Consider the following 21,102-nt stretch of genomic DNA (forward strand, 5'->3'; position numbering starts at 1 on the left):
ACAAGAATTGTGTTGTTTCAGTGTTGGGTGTATCTGATTACAAAGTAATTAGTTACTGTAATCTAAATTCTTTTTAGTCAAAAAAGTAATGTAATGCATTACATTTTAAATTCTTGTAATCAGATTACAGTTACTGACTTTCAGTGAAAGTAATTACTTTTAAGTACATTCCTTGCGCTTAAGTAATATGTATAACACATTTAAAATATTAATTCATATGACTGTCTGTTAGCGTTCCTGTGACAGCAGAAAGGTGAACGACAGCGAATGAGGAGGAAATATAAACATTTTGAATTTGAGCGGAAAACCAAATACTTTTTTAGAAAAGTGATTTAGAAAGTAACTTTAAAGTAAAATAATTAGTCATGTGGTTACGTTTTAGTTGAAGTAATCAGTAAAGTAATCTGATTACATTTTTAAAGTATTTGGTAATTTTTAGTAGATTACTTATTTTGAGTAACTTACTCAACACTTGTTTTTACCACTAACAACCAATGCTCAAATTTTTGCATAAACATTTTTCCATTTGTGTTCCACATAAGAAAGAATTCAGGTTTGAAACAATATAAGGATGAGTAAATTATGACAGAATTTTCATTTTTGTGTGAACTATTCCTTTAAAGTTAGATTTAAAAGTTGATTTAACTGATTTAAGAGAATTATGACAAATGGTTCACTTCCTCTATATTTGCTGTAGGATCACCATGACATGCAGTTGGAAACTGAAAGAGATAAAGCAATCACTGACAAGGTCATTCTTATCCAGAAGGCAGTGAGGGGCATGAGGGAGAGGTAAGAAAAAATAAAAAAAATTGAAGAAGAAAAGGACAAGAACAAAAATAAAGTTTGATGTCTCTTTCTCTTTTCTCTATCAGAGCAAACTTCCTGAAAGTTAAATGAGCTGTGATGGTAATACAAAGGATATGGTGAGGCTACATCTCTAGAAAACACTACACTTCTGTGAGTTGCTGTGCTAATTTTACAATCTATGTTGATATGATGTTTTCTCAGAGGTTTTTGATATTAAATATTTGGACTCACTTTATATTAGTTGTCTTGAAAGGGATAGTTCATCCAAAAATGAAAACTCAGTCATTGTTTACTCACCCCTGTGTTATTATAACCCTGTTTGACTTTCTTTCTTTTTCTTAACACAAAGGGAGAAATTGTGAAAAAATGTTGCGCTCAGTGATGTCATAAAATGGTAGTTTATGATGACCACCTCTTAATCTTCAAGAGGACACAAAAATATAATTCAAACCGAAAATAGAATGTATTATTTAGTAAAATGTTTACTGACCGTTATTCTCCAGTGCGCGTTCATGAGTCTGCACGCGAGCTTTAGAGCTCTTTGCACGAGAGCAACAGTAGTTATGCAGCACGCGCAAAATGGGGCATTCAAGCGAAAACTCATTTTGTTGCACTTCAACAGGACCACTAGCAATATTAACAACAGAAAACACAACACAGCTGCACACAAAGCAAAGAACATGACTTACAAACATGTCTGAATAGTTTGTAGTGGAAGAAAAAATGCATTTCAATGTCCAGATTTATTTGTTTGAAGCAGAGTCCTCCATCAAACAGAGAGATAGGGCTGAAGGTAGCTAAATTCAAACTGTGTCAGACTCAGACACCAAAAGACATGCAATAACATTTTTCTTTTCTTTTTGTCCTAAGCAGCTGCGACGAGCATTGGGACATTCTGTTGATCTCTTGGTTTCTATATTTGGCGTCACACCCGGAAACCCCGTCAGCTATGAACTGGCCCCGGTCCAAAATGCGATGGGCAGTGCGATCGCGAGGTGTTTGTTTGTGTTCTGCAACTTCTTTTGGGTCCTTGAATAAGGTATAAAGTGCGAGTAAGGGCAGCTGGTGGAGTTTCTGGTGCCCCCCTCAGGTAACATGGTGCCCCCCTAGGGAGTTGGTGCCCTACGCAGACTGTATAATATGCGTAAAGGGAGCGGCGATACTGGTAGCTACCTTCAGCCTCCTCCATCACACTTTTTGATTGAGGACTGGACATTGAAATGCATCTATTCTTCCACTACAAACTCTTCAGACATCTTTGTATGTTCTGTTCTCTGGTTTGTGTGCAGCTGTTGCGTTTTCTGTTGTTAATATCACTGGTGGTCCTGTTGAAGCGAAACATAGCGAGTTTTCACTTGAACACCACATCTCGCGCATGCTGCGTAACAACTGCAGACTCATGAACGTGCATAGGAGAATAACGGTCAGTAAACATTTTTACTAAATAATACATTCGATTTCAGTTTGTTTCTCACCAAACCTTATCGTATGCTTTCATAACAATCATGAGTCTCATGGAATAATTTATTAGACTTCTGAATTATACTTTCACGTTCTTTTGAAACTTTAAGAGGTGGTCACCATAAACTGCCATTGTATGACATCACTGAGCACAAATATTTTTCACAATTACTCCCTTTGTGTTAAGAAAAAGAGGGAAAGTCATATGGGGTTATAAAAACACGGAGGTGAGTAAACAATGATTTAATTTACATTTTTGGGTGAACTAATCCTTTAACTACTACAGTATGTACATAAGCATTTGAAAGAATGTACTTTTATGTGCATACGTACTGTTGCATTATACTTATATGTAAAGTACATTAATTTAATTAACCTAACCCTAATCTGTAGTTACACTGTTAACATTAACCACTAATTCTAAACCTAACCCCACCCCAACCCTTACCCTAAACCCTAACCCTAAACCTACCCACACCTCAACCTCAGTAGCAGCAAATGTGAATCTTGTGAGAATTTAGCAGAACAACACAATAATTGCATTGTATTGTTTGTATTTTAATGTTAGTACATAGTAGTTGAAAACACCTAAAATAAAGTGTGACCAAATATGCTTCCTTTTCAGATGCTTGTGGGCTTCTTGTGACTGCAGGCATTGTACAGATCGCAAAAGCTGTACCTGGCATACCAAGTGGCCAGAACGCAAATAACCCTGCTCCAGGCTCAGGGCCGTGGCTTCCTGCTGTGGAAGACGTTCTCCAAGTGCTTCTATGCAGTCCTCACCATCCAGGCTTACACAAGAGGAATGACTGCACGTAGACTATGCAAGCATCTCAGACTGGAGGTAAATTCATACTGCAGATATTACCTTGAAAAATTGTTATAGAAATAGAATAGAAATAAAAACAGAAAAAATAAAATTATTTATTGTGTTAATTCAGTGCAATTAGTTGAGTATCGTGTTAAAAAAGGCACACAATTACTCATGCGCCATGACTGTTTGTTAATAAGGAATTTTCCTATTAATGGAGCAATTCAAGCTAGGAGTACTACCTTCATGTTTTTGTGAGTCGCAGTCAGCAGGGGGCAGCCAGTGCCATGTAGGCAACAAACCGACATCTGTTCAAAGACAAAGAATGTAGGGGTCTTTGTATTTCAAACTACATTTATTTATCTGACTTCAAATAAGGCTTTATCAAGCCCACATATCTAGATTGTCTTGAAGAACTTTCCTTTTCTAGCTACAGTATAAGTATAGTAATAAAGTCTCTCTCTTTCTAGATGGAGCGCTGGCTAGAGGCCAAGGGGCAGCACTTAGCTGAGGAGGAGCGTCTGAGGATCACGCAGGGCTCAAGCAGAGGTAGAGAGGAAGCATCAGGAGTGTCTGGCCCAGCTCAGCCGGCAGAGCAGGATGAGGCCCGCAGGAAAAAGGAGCTGCTGAAGCAAATGGAGAGAGAGAAACAGGAGGCGGTCAACGACTCCAACATGGTGGACAAGATGTTCGGATTCCTGGGCAATGCCAACTCTCTTCCCAACCTGGAGAGTGAAGCACCAGATGGGTTTGAGGTGCAATAATTTGTGACTGTAAATCTTTCTAGAGCAGGGGTTTTCAACCTTGGTGGATAAAGAGACGGAGCAGTTTCATATTGTAAACAATTGAGTGATGCATTTTAAGCTTGTCCTGTAACAACATGCTTTTGTACTATATTACTAATAACTATTGATGTACCGAGTCTTATACTTTTACATGACATTTTAATTTTACCTCATTTTAATTTGGGATGAAAATTAAAATTAAATATTTAGTTGAACTGTAATTTCCGAACTTCAGCTTTGGTTGATGTCAGCTTAATATTAAGGCATATTTTCAGATTTTCACAAAAATTATGTGGTGGACCACCTGTTGAAGACCCCTCCTCAACAGAGTAACTTATAGCTGGTTCCATGGCTTGCATCTTATATCAGTTTGCTTTTGTTTTGATGCAACAGGATCTAGAGAATTTTCCAAGACAGTATGAGGAAGATGACATTGATGAGGCTCTTCCTCTTCCTGATGATCAAGAGGAAGACCTATCAGAGTATAAGTTTGCAAAGTTTGCTGCAACTTACTTCCAGGGAAATGCAATACATACTTATGTGAGGTGACCACTGAAGCAACCCCTGCTGTTTCATGAGGATGAAGGAGATCAGCTAGTAAGTGTCTTCTTACCACAAACCCATTTGCAACCAGTTATATCCACAGACTTGACCTGGACAAAATTATTGCAGCATTGGTGTTAGTCACACTTGCTTACAGGTTGACTATCTAATATTTAATCTGCATTACTCATATTAAAGTATGATGGTTCTTTTTAGGCAGCTCTGGCTGTGTGGATCACAGTGTTGAGGTTTATGGGAGATCTACCTGAACCCAAAAACCATATCAGTATTAGTGACAGCAGTAAGAAGATTCCAGTTATGACTTAAATCTATGAGACGTTGGGAAAGCAGACCTATAAAAGGGAGCTGCAGGCCCTGCAGGGAGATGAGGAGGTGAGACTGTATCTCTTGGGGAATAGTAAAAGATATTGCAGTAAAAGTGAGAATTAATATTCACATGTTATCAATATTAATGAACTAGTATGAATTACTGTACAAGTTCAGACTGGTTTATTCTGGTAATTACTGGTTTTGTACTGGTCTAACCATGCGCTTTAGATGTAAAACATTTAATGAAGAAAAACTGAGTGCACCTTTAGCCTCTGCATGATATAACATATATGAAAGCTTTTTATTATTGATCCCACAGTTCCACTACTGACATCCAGAAGAGGAACAGTGCAAGGCATAAGCTGGTGTCCCTCACATTGAAGAAGAAACCCAAGCTCACAGAGGTCTGTAACTGGCTGATCATTCATTTTTGCCTATATAAACAGCCCAGAATCCAAGTATTCATTTTTCACCAGCTTATGTAATGCTTGTAATCATATACACTATTTATGCTCTTTTAGGTGACCAGACGGCTAATGGACAGCGATTACAGCCTACGGGGAAATAGCATGCTGGAAGATAGGCCCACCTCCAATTTAGAGAAACTCCACTTTATCACTGGCAATGGCATTTTACGCCCTGCCCTCAGTTCATTGAATAGCACATTCCAAACACACGTGTACTTGTTTTGTCAGATGTACTGTACATTTTATACCAATTGTATTATGTGGTATCAATTTCTGTTTGTTTGCTCTCTCTTAGAGATGAGGTCTACTGTCAGATCTATAAGAAGCTGAGCCAGATCCCATCCAAAAGCAGTCATGCCCGTGGCTGGATTCTGCTGTCCCTCTGTGTGGGCTTCTTTGCGCCATCTGAAAGATTTGTTAAAGTTAAACACTTTAATTACTCTTTATTTTTGCATTAGTCAGCAGGAAATTAGATCTCACACTCTTGCTATGATCTTAATGATTTAATATTAACAGGAATTGAGAATGGCAATTTAAAGACCTGAAGAAAGCACTTTTTTGTTGATTACTTTTAGGCAGCATTCCAAGAGTGTGCAATCTTCATTTCAAGTTTAACCTATTGATTTGTGTTTTGCAGAAATATTTTTTTTCTTAAAGGGATAGTTCATCCAAAAATTAAAATTCTCTCATCATTTACTCACCCTCATACCATCCCAGATGTGTATGACTTTCTATCTTCTGCTTAACAAAAAAATGAAAGTTTTTGAAGAATATCTCAGATCTGTAGGTCCATACAATACAAGTGAATGGTGGTCAGAACTTTGAAGCTCTAAAAAGGACATAAAGGCAGCATAAAAGTAATCCATACAACTCAAGTGGTTAATACATGTTTTCTTAAGTGATATGATAGGTGTAAGTGAGAAAAAAAATCTATATTTAAGTCCATTTTTACCATTAATTCTCCTCCATGCCCAGTAGGTGGCGATATGCACGAATATTGTGAATTGCCAAAAACAAAAGAAGAAGAATGCGAAAGTGAAGTGGACATTTATTGTAAAAAGGGATGTAAATATTGATCTGTTTCTTACCCACACCTATCATATCGCTTCAGAAGACGTATTAAACCACTGGAGTGGTGTATGGATTACTTTTAAACTGTCTTTATGTGCTTTTTGGACCTTCAAAGTTCTGGCCACCATTCACCTGCATTGAATGCACCTACATAGCTGAAATATTCTTCTAAAAATCTTCGTTTGTGTTCAGCAAAAAAAAAAAAAGAAAGTCATACACATCTGGGATGGCATTTTTAGGGTAAACTATCCCTTTAAGGTTAAATCTAACCAAAAATGCATAATGATGTCCTTGCTGAAAAAAAACAGTCTAAGATTTTGTGCTGATCTTAGCTGGTTTAAGCTGGTCTAGGTGGTCTTCCATACTGGCTAAGCTGGTGTTCAGCTGATTTTGCTCATCGGCCTTCTGGTCTCCCAGCCTGACCAGCTTACAATTGCCCAAAACCCCACTAAAAACAGAAAAAAAAAAAAAACAGTTTAGGCTGGTTTTTGTAAAGAGTTATTGTATAGAATTTTTCTGTATTTTTCTTTAGCATCTGCGAACATTCAATAACAGTGTGCCCCTTGGTTATGCACCTTACTGTGAAAAGAGACTGAGAAGAGCATTTGTGAACAAGACAAGAACTCAGCCTCCTTCTTGGCTTGAGTTGCAGGTATTTCCATATGTGCCTCACAAAACCCATAGAGTTCGCTGTGAGGAAATTAATTGGCAAAAAATTAAAGTTTTTGCTGGGTCTCTCTGTCTCTCCTGCTCCAGGCCACTAAATCTTAGAAGCCCATCATTTTGCCGGTGACCTTCATGGACTGCACCACTAAGACCCTGCTGACTGACTCTGCCACCACAGCAGAAGAGCTCAGCAATGCTCTGTCAGACAAAATTGGCCTGAAGGATCGCTTTGGCTTCTCCCTATATGTAGCAAACAAAAATGTGTCCGCCGGCCGCGGTCTCTGACGCTTTCTACCTGTCAATCATTTTGCACATTCTCATACTATTGTAATGTGTTATACAGCAAATTGTTGAGCTTTACTGCCATTTTTATGCAGTGTAGTTCATAACAGTTGTCAGTTGAGGGTGCTATCTTGTTATTTTTGTTTTTAACAACCGTTTCTACATGATGTCTGTCTATCTCAGTAAAGCTCATTTGTTATCTTTGGAGTGCAGGGTTTTGGAAAGAGGGGGCGTGGCTAATCCAACGGCTCAGTCTTGTAGATGTACAATGGCTAAAATTGCTTACAGCACCTTTAATGTATTGTCATTTATTTGATCTTTTTGGTCCAACTTAAAAGCCTCAACAGTGTGCATACTAACTCCTCAGGTGCCATCTCTTGACAGGCCAGCTCGACTGCAATGGCAAGATATACAGTGAAAAAAAGAGTTACATTTTGGTCTGTTCTCACCAAAAACTGATTGGATGGCTTTCTTTTTGGAGCTTAAAATTTGGTTACCATTCACTTGCATTGTATGGACAAACAGACAACATATCTCTATTAAAATATCTTCGTTTGCATTCCGTGGAAGAAATCATACGAGTTTGAGACAACTTAAAAGTGAGTAACTGATAAGAGAATTGTCATTTTTGGGTGAACTATTCCTTTAATACCACTACTAGCCATTTTTGCTCTGACCTTAATCCCTGAAATATTTTGAAAGTAACAAACATGTTTTGAAAGAGAAATGTTATGGTTTATTCATATGTATTAACTATATGTGTTATATAATGTGTTATACTACTAGTTATTAAAGTAGTATATCCAAATTAACTGTGATAGGGTTGAAACAATATAGATAGATCTTTAGGGATAATATGAATAAATATAAATCACTTTTCAAGGTTGTAACAGCATATTTAGGATTAAGTCTAACAATTTAAGAATTGTCCATTGACATTCCCAATATTTGTTGGCCACTAATCTGAATATTGGGGGGATGCAACCCCCTAAGGTGGTTCCCCAATGTATATGGTGGTGGAGTTGGGAAAATATAATTTCTTGAAAATGTTTATATACAAATGGCACAGTTTCTTTAAAATCGGCCATTCACATTTATATTATGGAACAGTATAGGGCTGCATTACCACAATCAAGGAAATCTTTTCAACCTTTTCATTTTGTAACAAGGCTAACAGCACTCTGTTGTTGCAGCCCATAATGTGTCCGCACAGATCTACATCTATTAACTCCCCAGTCTAATGGTGTGCCAGTGGCAACCCTCATATCGTCTACCACTCTCCCCCAGTGAGAGTGCAATCACAAAGTCCTGAATATTGGACAGAATTCTTTCTGCCTCACTTAGTGGTTACTGTCTTGTTATGGATTTGTAGTTAAGTCAGCGGTTTGGATTGACTGAGCAGGTTGAGATTTGCTTGATGATTCCTGAGGGAACATTAATCACATGTTCCTTCCCTCAAGGGTAAAGGCCATTTTAATTACCCTTCTACATTTCATTGGCTAAAGTAATGGACATGAATGTTTAATAAAGCAAGGGATCAATTTTATGGATCATCCTAGCAGTGTGGTAATGCATGAGTTTGTTACATTTTATGCTTATTAGCAGGTGACGAGACGACAGGTGATTTTCTCTGAGAAATGATGAAAATATGATGTGAGCACAACAGCTCAATTTCTAACACCCTGGGTTATGACAGTATTGTTTCTATTTATTTTCTTCATAGACATTTAAAAACATTCTTTAATAATGAGTTTTCAGCTCTGAAAATGAGTCACAACATCAGGATATTTTACTTTATATTTTATTTTTTAGTGAGTACAAGAATCTGTACTGATAAAGAGAATAAATGAACAACAATTCATATTATCAAATTCGCAACAATGATACAATAAAAAAACAATTGACTAGTACATACACTCACTGAGCACTTTAGTGGGTACACCTGTACACCTACTTATCCATGCAATTCAGCCAATCGTGTGGCAGCAGTGCAATGCATAAAATCATGCAGATATGGGTCAGGAGCTTCAGTTAATGTTCATATCAACCATCAGAATGGGGAAAAAGTCTGATTTCAGTGATTTAAACCGTGGCATGATTGTTGGTGCCAGACAAGCTGGTTTGAGTATTCCTGTAACTGCTGATCTCCTGGGATTTTCTTGCACAACAGTCTCTAGAGTTTACTCATTATGGTGCCAAAAACAAAAAACATCCAGTGAGTGGCAGTTCTGCAGACGGAAACGCCTTGTTGATGAGGGAGGTCAACGGAGAATGGCCAGACTGGTTCGAGCTGACAGAAAGGCTACAGTAACTCAGGTAACTACTCTGTACAATTGTAGTGAGCAGAATAACATCTCAGAATGCACAACACGTCGAACCTTGAGGCGGATTGGTTACAACAGCAGAAGACCATGTCGGGCACTTTATTTGGGCCATAGACTTCCTAATAAAGTGCTCAGTGATTGTAGAAAAGTTTTTGTTGAGAATAAATTATTGCAAAGAATGTGACAAGATAGATTCGATTATGTCATTATGCAAACAGTTTGGGGTTACAAAAGGGGTCTTTGATTAAAAAGGTTTGAAAAGCCCTACCCATAAATCCCATGAAACAAATAGTAAGACATTTTGATTTGATTAGGTCTGCTAAAGCTAAAGTCTCAAAGGCTGTTGTTTCTGTATATGCACAGGGCCTAGTCTTCCAAAGAATGATGTTATAGTGGCAGTAAACTGGATTGGAGTCTACTTTGTGGATGAGCAGGAGCAGGTCCTTCTGGACCTTTCTTTTCCTGAAATTACTGCAGTTTCCAGCAGCAGGTGTGGTAGATTATTTAACCAAACCCACTTAATTTGATGTAAGTATTAAATTACTCATAATTGGACTAGATTTAGTTAATCTGAACTGTGGATGCCCACTCTTCCAATACAGAGGAGGAAAGATGCAAGGACAGAGCTTCACTCTGGCAATTATTAAAGGAGATGAATACACTTTCACATCCAACATTGCTGAAGACATCTGGGACCTGGTTGTCACCTTTCTGGAGGGCCTCCGTTCAAGGTCAAAGTTTTTGGTGGCCATGGTAGACAGCCATTACCCTGGTGAGTAAACATACAGTGATGACCAAATGGGCTGCAGTCTGCTTTTAAAATTGCACTAGAAACCAAAAATATAGTCATTGCATTTGATTTAGACCCAGATAGACTTTGGGTCAAGACAAGAAGGGCCAGCATAATCAAAAAAGCACGGTTCAGCATCTTACAGATAAACATAAGTGCTTATTTATGCGTGTGTTATTATTCATTGTTTTTCCAGCTGGACAGGACTCTTCATTCCTGAGCTTCTCAATTGGAGATCTGATCGTTCTGGATGAGCACACTGGAGAATAGGTGCTGACTTCAGGTTGGGCTCATGGAGTCAATGACAGAACTAAGAAGAGAGGAGGCTTCCCCGCAGACCACCATATGATATTGTGGTCAGTGTGTTTATATGAAATTATAAATTATTATACAAATAAATCAAATATATTAAACATCGTAACCAAGCTATTTATGGTCAAAGACACAAATACATTGAGCCAAAAAAAGCTAGAAGATCTCAAATGTGAAGCATGTGATTTCTGCGCCACTAGTTTCACTAAACAGAAGTGCAAAAATAATGACTGTTTTCAAACAGATAGTCCCGCCCCAAAGGTACTCCAATGTTAGAGACAATGTTGATCTGTTAAAAGGATAGTTCACCCAAAAATGTAAATTCTCTCATCATTTACTCACCCTCATGCCATCACATATGTGAACATTCTTTCTTCTGTAGATAACAAACAAGGATTATAAGACCTTTGAAGCTCCAAAAATCACATAAAGGCAGCATAAAAGAAATCCATAATACTCTAGTGGTTAAATTCATATCTTCAGAAGTGATATGATAGGTGTTGGTGAGAAACAGATCAATATTTAAGTCCTTTTTTTTACTATAAATCTCCACTTTCACATCCTTTTACATTTTAAAAGTGAAAGCTAAATTGGAGATTTATAGTAAAAAAATAAATAAAAAGGACTTTGGTTATGAGTTAGATGTTTGTAACCCATACTTATCATATCGCTTTTGAAGATATTGATTAAATCACTGGAGTTGTATGGATTACTTTTATGAGTCTTGGTCACCATTCACCTGCATTGTAAGAACAGGGCTGAGATATTCTTGTTTGTTTTCTACAGAAGAAAGAAAGTCATACACATCTGGGATGGCATGAGGGTGAGTAAATGGTGAGAGAACTTTCATTTTTGGGTGAACTATCAATTTAAGCTGGTTAGAATACTCAAACAAACAGAGCAATGTTTTGAAAATGTATGAGAGCCACAGCATTACACTTTTTGGGAAAATTAACCATTAATGGCGTACTTATGTTGAAGTTGATTATTTTATTTATTTTTTTAACTTAGCAATACATGGTTTGAATTAAGGCAGAAAATATGGAATAAAACAAATGGAAAATTACAAAATAGATAAATGACTTTAAAAGTCATCCATATTAAAAATGACACTAAAATTTAACCACAACGTGGTCGTCTCTGCATATTAAACTGGGATAGGAGGATATTTAAACGTTGAAAAGCATTACAAAAAACACTGAAAAACACTGGATAGTGTTTTTAATAGTAATAGTGTAATAGTGGTAAAAGGATAGTTTATCCGAAAATGGAAATTCTCTCATCATTTACTCACTCTCATGTTGTTCCAAACTGTATAACTTTCTTTCTTCCATGGAAGAAACACAAGGAAGATGTTAGGCAGAATGTTAGTCTCAGTCACCATCTTTTTTTTTTTCCCACACAAGAAAAGTGAATGGTCATTAGAGCTGTCATTCTGCCTATCATGTCCTTTTGTGTTCTACGAAATAAAGAAAGTCATACAGGTTTTTGGAAGAACATAACTTTTTTGGGTGAACTATCCCTTTAACTTCATAATATTTTCAACTGAATATCTAGCTGCTAATTTTGACCCTTGACTCTGCTGTACCTATCATGAAGTATATGGGCGATTATCCCTCCAAGAGAAGCTGTTCCGTAAATGAGCTAACTGATCAGATCTTTGAGGGAGCTCTGAAGGCTGAACCTCTGAAGGATGAGATCTTCTGCCAGATCATCAAGCAGCTGAGTGAGAATCACGTGAAGTAGGTCTTTCACCCAGCCAATGCTGACACAGCCAGTGTGAATTTTTAATGTGAAAATGTTTCTCAAGTCACAAATCTGTAGCATTCTGCCCCCTAGTGGTTAGCCTGCAAATTAACTTTATGTTAAAAGACCCCATGAAATGGCTTGCGTTAAGGACGTGTTTGAAACCTTTTGAAATTAAAAGTTTGGACAGGACATATAAAGGGATCATCCCTTTTTTTAAATAGCCAATGGGCATTAGTTATGTCACAGCTATGAACCTATACACAACCTTGCTAGTCAGTTGAAGGTTAAGGGACATTCTTATTCTAGAGAGTATTTGATTGTACAAAATATTATGTAGTGCAGGATGAGTCATCAATATTATTGGTCCTTTATCCCAAAAGACTGTAAGTCTGTTAAGTAATAGACCAAGTAGTATCTGCTTGGAGTACACTGGCATATAGATGGCTTCACAGTGATTAGACATGGACTAAAACCACAAAACACTTAATTTAGATTCCTTATCATTTTGTTTTTATCAGCATGTTGCTTGTTGACTGAACTGTTTGTTCTAATGGGTTTCATGTATGTATGGGCGTTCTTCAAATATATAAATCAAATATTAAAATGGGCATATGATTCCTTTTTAAGCTTTAAAACTTATGAATGACATGGAAAAATAATTTTTTAAATGTCAAAATACTTCTTAATACTAAAAATATGTCTCTCTTTTTGGTCAACTTTAGTCTTGGTCCATTTTACATTTACACTGTTGTTTTTGGAATATTATATTATATTATACATGTATTATATTATATTATATGCAATAGTAAAATATTTCAGTCCTAAATTCTTTCACTTTTATTTTATTTTTAAGTCTGTCCAATTAAACCCACAAGCCCTTATTTCTCATGAAGATCCTTTAAGATTCCATTTTTTTATTTTATCATCTCCACAGAAAGAGTAAGCAGCTCTGTGTCACTGTGTGTGTCTTTAACACTGCTTGTGGTCCTGTAATGACCAGGATTCAGGAACATTTGCCATTACATGATCGTTAAATTAAAGTGAAACCGAGGCGCTTTACATTCACTATCAAAGTTTAAGATAAGTTTATTTATACCTCGTTTATATTTATGCAGACAGCGCACACATCAGATCGCTTGAGAAGTGGGTAATCTTGACGAGCAATTCATGAGCTGCTCTGGGTGAAGTCTGCGGTGCGGGTCAGTGAGGCGTTTGCAGTTCAGTACAATGAGACGCACAAATGCACCATTCATGGCATTTATTTATTCGCTTAAAATCCCATTATTTGGACATTAAAATGTGATTGGAATTTGAAGTGCACAATAATCGCGGTTATCTGAAATAACAGTGATTAAATCAATTACCGCGATCAGACGATTAATAAATTATCGCGAAAGGCTTAATTTAGGGTAAAACAGATCTAAAGTAAATGTCGCCTTATAAAAATTAAAAATAACAATAAAAAAAAAATGAAATGTTAAATTCTTTAGAATCACTTTTGGCGTTTCATGATACCTCACATATTTTATAACAACTTCTGAGAACAGTATTTGTGAAGGGCTAAATCTTCAAATTTGATTCAGAGATTTACAACAACAACAAAATATGTAAAGCTTCATTACATGCTAAAAGGCCAATGGTGAAAGGCCATAACTGGTTCTTCAAATATGGGTCAAATTTGGCCATAACAAAACACAGAAAAGAACACTTTTCATGGAACAATAATTTTTTTTAAATTAAATTAGCTTTTTTTTATTGTGTTTGTTTAGATATTATTGACAATGACAAAAAGCCTGGTTCCAGCACCAAAAACGATTTATAGAGTATTCTTTACAAAGTCAAAAATGACTCGAAAACAGTAGAAGGTTTGAAAATGTTCTTTGCCTCTGACAGAAACGGATCCAGAAAGTACCCTCCTCACCTTGTAGAAGTGGAGGCCATTCAGCACAAAACTACCCAGATCTTTCATAAAATGTACTTTCCTGATGACACAAATGAGGTGAGGGCTTTCAATACAATACGGCATGTTAACTCAGATTTCCACTAGACTTGCATCTGTTACCAGTGCGTCTATTCAGCCTCCTGTGGGAAAAATATTTTCTCTCTCTCTCTTGTCTGGCTGTGTTCATTTATGCATGAGGAAGCTGAGAGAATGCCCTGTTGTGCTCTGACCTCATTTGAATCCTCAATTAAGCTCAGAGTTGTGCAGTACTATTGGAGAAAATGGCATATATGGCAAAGAGATATAGTATGAAAAGACTCAAGACTCTGGAGATTAATTTTAGGTTTGGTTTTAATGTAGCAGAGATCTGGCCTGCACAGTGTTCTTGGTTATAGGAAATAATAAAGAAAATTAAAGCAATATCACACAAGCAAGTGTGCTGTTATGACCATATATCAGCACAGCTGTTATTTGGCTGCAGGTAATCACAGCTGTGCTGATATACTGACAAAACAGCACGCTTGCAAGTGTAAAATTGCTTTTATACAACAGTTCAACTAAAAAGTGCAATATTAATTTTATTAATGCACTGAAAGTATATACTGTACATTTTACAATTTTCTAGAATTTCATTTTAGCATGTGAAAACTAAAGCAGAAATATTAAATTAGAATATATACAGCATGGTTCAAAAGTCTGAGACCACATAAAAAAATCTGGAATTTTCCATTTGAACCTGGACAAAACAAAGTAGAAAATTTTCACTAGTGGACCTGATTGTATGCTGGAGAAGACTTTCCTCCAAAACCCAGTGACTGGCATCTTATACAGTATCTTTCTTCCCTCTTTTTTTATCCATAGACCTTTGAGGTTGAATCAAGCACAAAAGCAAAAGATTTCTGTCTGAACATCACTGGCAGAATTATGCTCCAGTCCTCTGAGGGTTTCAGCTTGTTTGTGAAATTTCTGACAAGGTGAGGCTTAGAGGCTGTCATGTCTGATGTACTGTATATGACTCTTCAGATAAGATGAAGATGTTTATCCTGTGAGAGTTCATGACATGTTGCTTGTTAACAAAGCATTTTGATCTGACATACAGAAGAACTATTTTAAAATCAGAGCAGGGTTTAGGTTAGATGTTTTTTCCGTTTCACAAAACACATGCCCTGTAGTTAGTAGGTTTTTTGTCAGTTCATAAATATGTGTAAGTGTGTTAGTGTATTCATAATACTGATAGTCAACTCTGAATTCTGAGCTATGTTTCAAGCCGTCATAAAATTATAACACTCAACTAGCAACCTCAAACAGCCTACAGTTAGGCTATTGGCACTGTATTACTTGTCTGAAAAATCATTTAATCTGAATATTATGAATAATACATTTAACTTTTCATTTAACACTTTAATTATACTGCTCTTGCTGCCATGAGTTGATGTAGAATATTTTGTTTGATATGCCAATACTGGGATTTGTGATGTTTTTTTCTGTGGATCTCCAAATATTTAACTTTTCATGTGATAAGTGTTCCAGAAGGAGATTTCTTATTTGACTTTGTTCAACATCTGACAGACTGGATCAAAAAAGCCAGAGCTGTGAAAGATGGTTTGTTTATTTATTTATGTATTAATTATCAGATACTTAGCACCTGGGTGTACATGAGAAAAAAACATGAAAAAGTGACAATTCTTCTCTTCACTCTCCAGGCACAGTGCCTTCTCTGACCTATCAGGTGTTTTTCATGAAGAAACTGTGGACCAATACAGTGCCAGTCAGAGATCCCATGGCTGACTCCATTTTCCATTACTATCAGGTGAAAAAAAACAATCTCACTAAACTCACAAATTTGGTCTTAAGCTGTGAATACAGGCCCACTTCCAACTACCCTATACACTGATGACCAAAACATTATAACCAATATGCCTTATATGCTGTTGGTGCTCCGTGTGCCACCAAAACAGCGCCGTCCCGCCGAGGCATGGAATCTACAAGACCCCTGATGGTGTCCTGTGGTATCTGGCACCAAGACATTGGCAGCAGATCCTTAAAATCCTGTAAGTTGCAAGGTGAAGCCCCGTGGATCGGACTTGTTGGTCCAACACATCCTATAGATGTTCAATCGGTTTGAGATCTAGGGAATTTGGAGGCCAGGGCAACACCTTGAACTCTTCATCATGTTCCTCAAACCATTCCCAAACAATGTGTGCAGTGTGGCAGGTTGCATTATCCTGCTGAAAGAGGCCACTGCCATCAGGGAGTACCATTGCCATGAAGGGGTGTACCTTGTCTGCAATGATGTTTAGGTTGGTGGCACGTGTCAAATTGATGTCCACATGAATTGCCGGACCCAGGGTTTCCCAGCAGAACATTGCTCAGAGCATCATACTCCCTCCACCGGCTTGTCGTCTTCCCAAAGTGCATCCTGGTGCCATCACTTCCCCAGGTAGAAGGCGCAAATGTATACAGCCTTCCACATGATGTAAAAGAAAACGGGACTCATCAAACCAGGTGACCTTCTTCCACTGCTCCAAGGTCCAGTTCCGACACTCGCGTGCCCATTGTAATTGCTTTCAACGGTGGACAGGAGTCATCATGGGCACTCTGACCGGTCTGTGGCTACACAGTCCCATACGCAGCAGGGTGCAATGCACTGTGTGTTGTGACACATTCCTCCCGTAACCATCATTACAAATTATCTGTGACTTGTGCCAGAGTAGACCTGTTGGTTCGGACCAGACAGGATAACCTTCATTGCCCTCGAGCATCGATGAGCCTTGAGCACCCAACACCCTGTCACTGGTTTGTGGTTTGTCCCTCCTCGGACCACTGTCAGTAGGTACTCAACACTGCTGACCGGGAGCAGCCTACAAGCCTTGCCGTTTCAGAGATGGTCTGGCCAACACTTTGGCCCTTTTCAAAGTCACTCAGGTCTTTACTCCTGCCCATTTCTCCTGCATTCAAAATGTTGACTACGAGAACTGATTGTTCGCTTACCATCTAATCTACCCAGACCTTGACATGTGGTCTTGTTAAGAGATGATCAACGTTATTCTCTTCACATGTGAGTGGTCATAATGTTTTGGCTCATCGGTGTATGGCCAAAAGTATGTGGACACCCGAATATTACACCTATATATGCTTGCAAAATGTAATTTAAATTATATGCATTAATCCCTCTCTCTTCTGAGAAAGATTTCCTCTAAATGTTGGAACATGGTTGGGTGAGTTTGAGGTGTCACACACTTCATTCCATTTTTCCAAAACTCAAGGAGCTCCCCAAGTACCTGCATGGCTACCACAAGTGCTCTCTTGAAGAGGCGTTCCAGCTTGCTGCACCAATTTACTGGGTGAAGTTTTAGGAGGACAAATCACAGTTTTTCAGTCTCCACAAGATGCTGAAAGAGTTTGTTCCTCAGGACCTGATATGAAAGCTCTCACCTGAAGACTTGAAACGGGTGGGTGACCAGCACTAGTCCTACTTAGCTCAGTCCTTTATAAAATTACTGTCATGATAATCCTTCTATATATAATTACTCTGCTCAAGTATGTACTCATTTATGAAAAGAATGTACTGCTCTTAAAGGAATATTCTGAGTTCAAAACAAACTAAGTCAACAACATTTGTGGCATAATGTTGATTACCACAAAACTTTATTTCAACTTTTCGCTCTTTTTATTTAAAAAGAGCAAAAATCAAGGTTCCAGTGGGGCACTTACATTGGAAGTGAATAGGGCCAATTTCTGGAGGATTTAAAGCCAAAAATGTTAAGCTTATAATTTTATAAAGCACTTACATTTATTCTTCTGTTAAAACTCATGTATTATTTGAGATGTAAAGTTGTTTAAGTTGTCATTTTTACAGTCATATTAGGGTTTGTTGACATTACATCATCATGAAAACAAAGCTGTAAAATTGTCTACACAGAATATGTTAGTATGTGATTTTATCACACTAAAATCATGTTAACACGCACATTGTTTATGTCTTGTGGCAATACGTTTGAAACTGTGTGTATTTGAATGTTTGTGGATTGGCCCCATTCACTTCCATTGTAAATGTCTCACTGTAACCCAGATTTTTGCTTTATTTAAAGAAAAGGAGGGGCAAGTTATATTTGCGGTAATCAATATTATGCCACAAATGCTGTCGATTGAGCTTAACTTGTATTGAACCCGGAATATTCCTTTAAGTAAATACGGTGAATGTATCTGTCTTTTTGTTTCTTTTGCAGTTCATGTCACATACTAATAAGCACGCAGGGAAATCTCGAGAGGAAGCAAAAGTTATGTTTCTAGAAATCATTTACAATTTGCTTACTTTTGGATCTGCCTTTTTTGAAGTCAAAGCAAGTTTGTCACAATGCACAGTAATGCAATCCTATATATCTTTTTAACTCAACAAACAAAATCACATTGTTTTGGTTAGAAATTGGTCTTTTATTCTATGTAAGATGAACTTGTATGCCATGTTTGATATTCTCCCACAGCAATCCACAGATCCAAATTTCCCAGAAGTCCTCTTGATAGCGATCAACAAGCTTGGTGTAAGTCTGATTGACCCAAAAACAAAAGTATGGTTACACACTGCTCATAAAAATGAAAAAAGAGAAGGTAATGGAGCTAAATGACAGGTTAAGCATATTTTAATTTTAGCTTGTAGTGCATATGTAAAAATTGATTTTGCACTTACAGCAATTACAGTAACTGTTTTCTTTTTGAGTCAAGCAAGACATTTAATTTTATACAGAGATCCCAAAAAGCATTTAGACACTTAAAATGTATGATTTTCAAACAAATGTTGCTAGAACTTTTCTCAGAAGTAACTTTCCTTAAACATTTTTCCGTTGTCTTTTGTCCACCTGGTCCTAAACTGATTTTAGTGGATGCATTAATTCAATTGTTATCAATTGTTTTATCATTTGAAATCTAGCCAAATTATTTTAGTGAAATGTTTTCCTTTTAATTTTTTTTAAATGTTTGTGCCTGCATTCATTAAAGTAAATGCCACTTAATTTGATATTTTGGTGTATTTAATTCAAAGACATTCATACACTTTTACTTGTGACTTAATTGTCCATATACATTTCAGGGCCACCGAATGACATTTGCTCATCTGCTTACAGAATATTTTGGGGACGCATCCCTTCACCAAAGTCTCTAACTGGAGTAGTGGACATGCCTATTTCCACATCACCATTGGTAATCTGGTTAGAGGCAGCAAGCTGCTGTGCGAGACATCATTGGTGAGTCATTGATGACCGGAAAAGGCTCCGACTTCTCTTTTACAGTAGATTTCGTAGTTTACTCATGGTTCAACAATACAGTACTTCACAGTCAGACTTTACCATTTGATTTCAGGGATACAAGATGGATGACCTTCTGAACTCTTACATCAGCCAGATGCTGACTACTAAGACCAAGCAACGCAGTTCACTTGGAAACAACAAGTAAAACTAAATGTTTTCAATGGTTTATTTGTAGGCACACATACACAGACACAGACACACAGTTTGAACAACCTCTAACTCTGTATTCTGAATTGCTGAATGAATTCATACATTCATGCAAAATCTATGGAGAACTGGCATATTTATATGGTACTGCAGAGTTGGCACAGTTTTTCTCATTATTTCCTAGACACATAAAACTGATTCTGTTTTTAGTATAATTACTTTTGCATACTGGAGCCTTAATTGTCAAGCGTGAGTTTAATTTATATTATAGCAATTCTCAGTCTTTTAATGTCAATGAAGAATATGTTTAATTGACAATCCGTTCATTACAATGAGTCCGTGACTTGAAGTATAACATTGAAAGGATAACAGTTTGTCCTTAATAAAAGTTACTGATTTCAGCTAATTATTTAATGTCTAAATGATTTGCACATCTCATTTTGCCAATTAAATACATTATGCAGATTTAGAAATTAATATTAGGTCATGATGCTTCCCTCAAAAACTATGTCATATGAACTTACTTTTATGTCATTTTAAACCTTAATTTCTCTATTTGTTTTCCAAAATAATTGGCACATGAATGTTTTCCTTCAATCAATGATTATAGAATTTAATTAGGTGTAAAAAGATCCTCACATGGCTTGTTCTGAATGTTATTTCAGTATGCAATATTGACTCTTCTTTCCCTTTGTAAAGACTTGACCAAGTATTGCAGAGATACGTTTTAAAATGTGTTTTATGAACTTTAATTCTCTGTAATATGACTACAATCATTCTGTTTTCTGCACAAGATACGTAGATATAAATTATTGAATCTTTAGACTTTGTTCAATTTATTTATTCAGTGTGTTGTTATAATACATGAATTTGTAGTTATAATTCTGGTCATTCTAATTTTTTTAATTGGAAGCTGCTGTTTATAAATAAAACAATAATGTCCATTAGATGGCAAGGTTATTTTATTAAAATTAATGACATTTTTGACATTCAAGACATCATAAACACAGGGAAGATTGTGCGGTGGTAAGTACTCTAACTGCAGAGCTGTTTAATTGCTTCAGTCTTTACTTGCATCAACTTTAGCTTTGTTGTGGTTTTTTTTGGGGGGGGGGGTTCTCTCTTTTTTTACATTGCACGTGAAAATGTATAATATCCTTATACTTTTCTAAGCCATATTATCTGATTAAAAGCTAAAGTGAAATGAGAACAAACACTCCATATCGTAGTTTCAAAACAAGTAGAAATGGATATAGTTGATGAGTTCATAAATAATTAACAAGAATGCTGAATTAAACTTGACAATTCA

At 36.8% G+C, this 21,102-nt stretch overlaps 1 protein-coding gene across 1 annotated transcript in view; it reads left to right on the forward strand.

The window, feature by feature from the left end:
• Positions 1 to 20,746, forward strand: part of myo7ab (myosin VIIAb) — a 57,150-nt gene extending 36,404 nt beyond the window's left edge. The window contains 27 exon segments of the mRNA XM_051676999.1: positions 698 to 792; positions 876 to 960; positions 2,897 to 3,115; positions 3,553 to 3,608; positions 3,610 to 3,671; positions 3,674 to 3,837; positions 4,261 to 4,464; positions 4,627 to 4,811; positions 5,060 to 5,144; positions 5,262 to 5,382; positions 5,496 to 5,629; positions 6,811 to 6,930; positions 7,035 to 7,217; positions 7,648 to 7,825; positions 9,914 to 10,040; positions 10,153 to 10,322; positions 10,537 to 10,700; positions 12,252 to 12,394; positions 14,295 to 14,400; positions 15,205 to 15,306; positions 15,846 to 15,945; positions 16,047 to 16,153; positions 17,610 to 17,795; positions 18,573 to 18,686; positions 18,828 to 18,911; positions 19,464 to 19,583; positions 19,699 to 20,746. Coding sequence (XP_051532959.1) covers positions 698 to 792; positions 876 to 960; positions 2,897 to 3,115; positions 3,553 to 3,608; positions 3,610 to 3,671; positions 3,674 to 3,837; positions 4,261 to 4,464; positions 4,627 to 4,811; positions 5,060 to 5,144; positions 5,262 to 5,382; positions 5,496 to 5,629; positions 6,811 to 6,930; positions 7,035 to 7,217; positions 7,648 to 7,825; positions 9,914 to 10,040; positions 10,153 to 10,322; positions 10,537 to 10,700; positions 12,252 to 12,394; positions 14,295 to 14,400; positions 15,205 to 15,306; positions 15,846 to 15,945; positions 16,047 to 16,153; positions 17,610 to 17,795; positions 18,573 to 18,686; positions 18,828 to 18,911; positions 19,464 to 19,583; positions 19,699 to 19,791 — 3,507 coding nt within the window. The 3' untranslated portion in view covers positions 19,792 to 20,746.
• Positions 20,747 to 21,102: the final 356 nt, after the last annotated feature.

The sequence above is a fragment of the Myxocyprinus asiaticus genome, chromosome 38, assembly GCF_019703515.2.
Source record: "Myxocyprinus asiaticus isolate MX2 ecotype Aquarium Trade chromosome 38, UBuf_Myxa_2, whole genome shotgun sequence".
NCBI lineage: Eukaryota > Metazoa > Chordata > Actinopteri > Cypriniformes > Catostomidae > Myxocyprinus > Myxocyprinus asiaticus.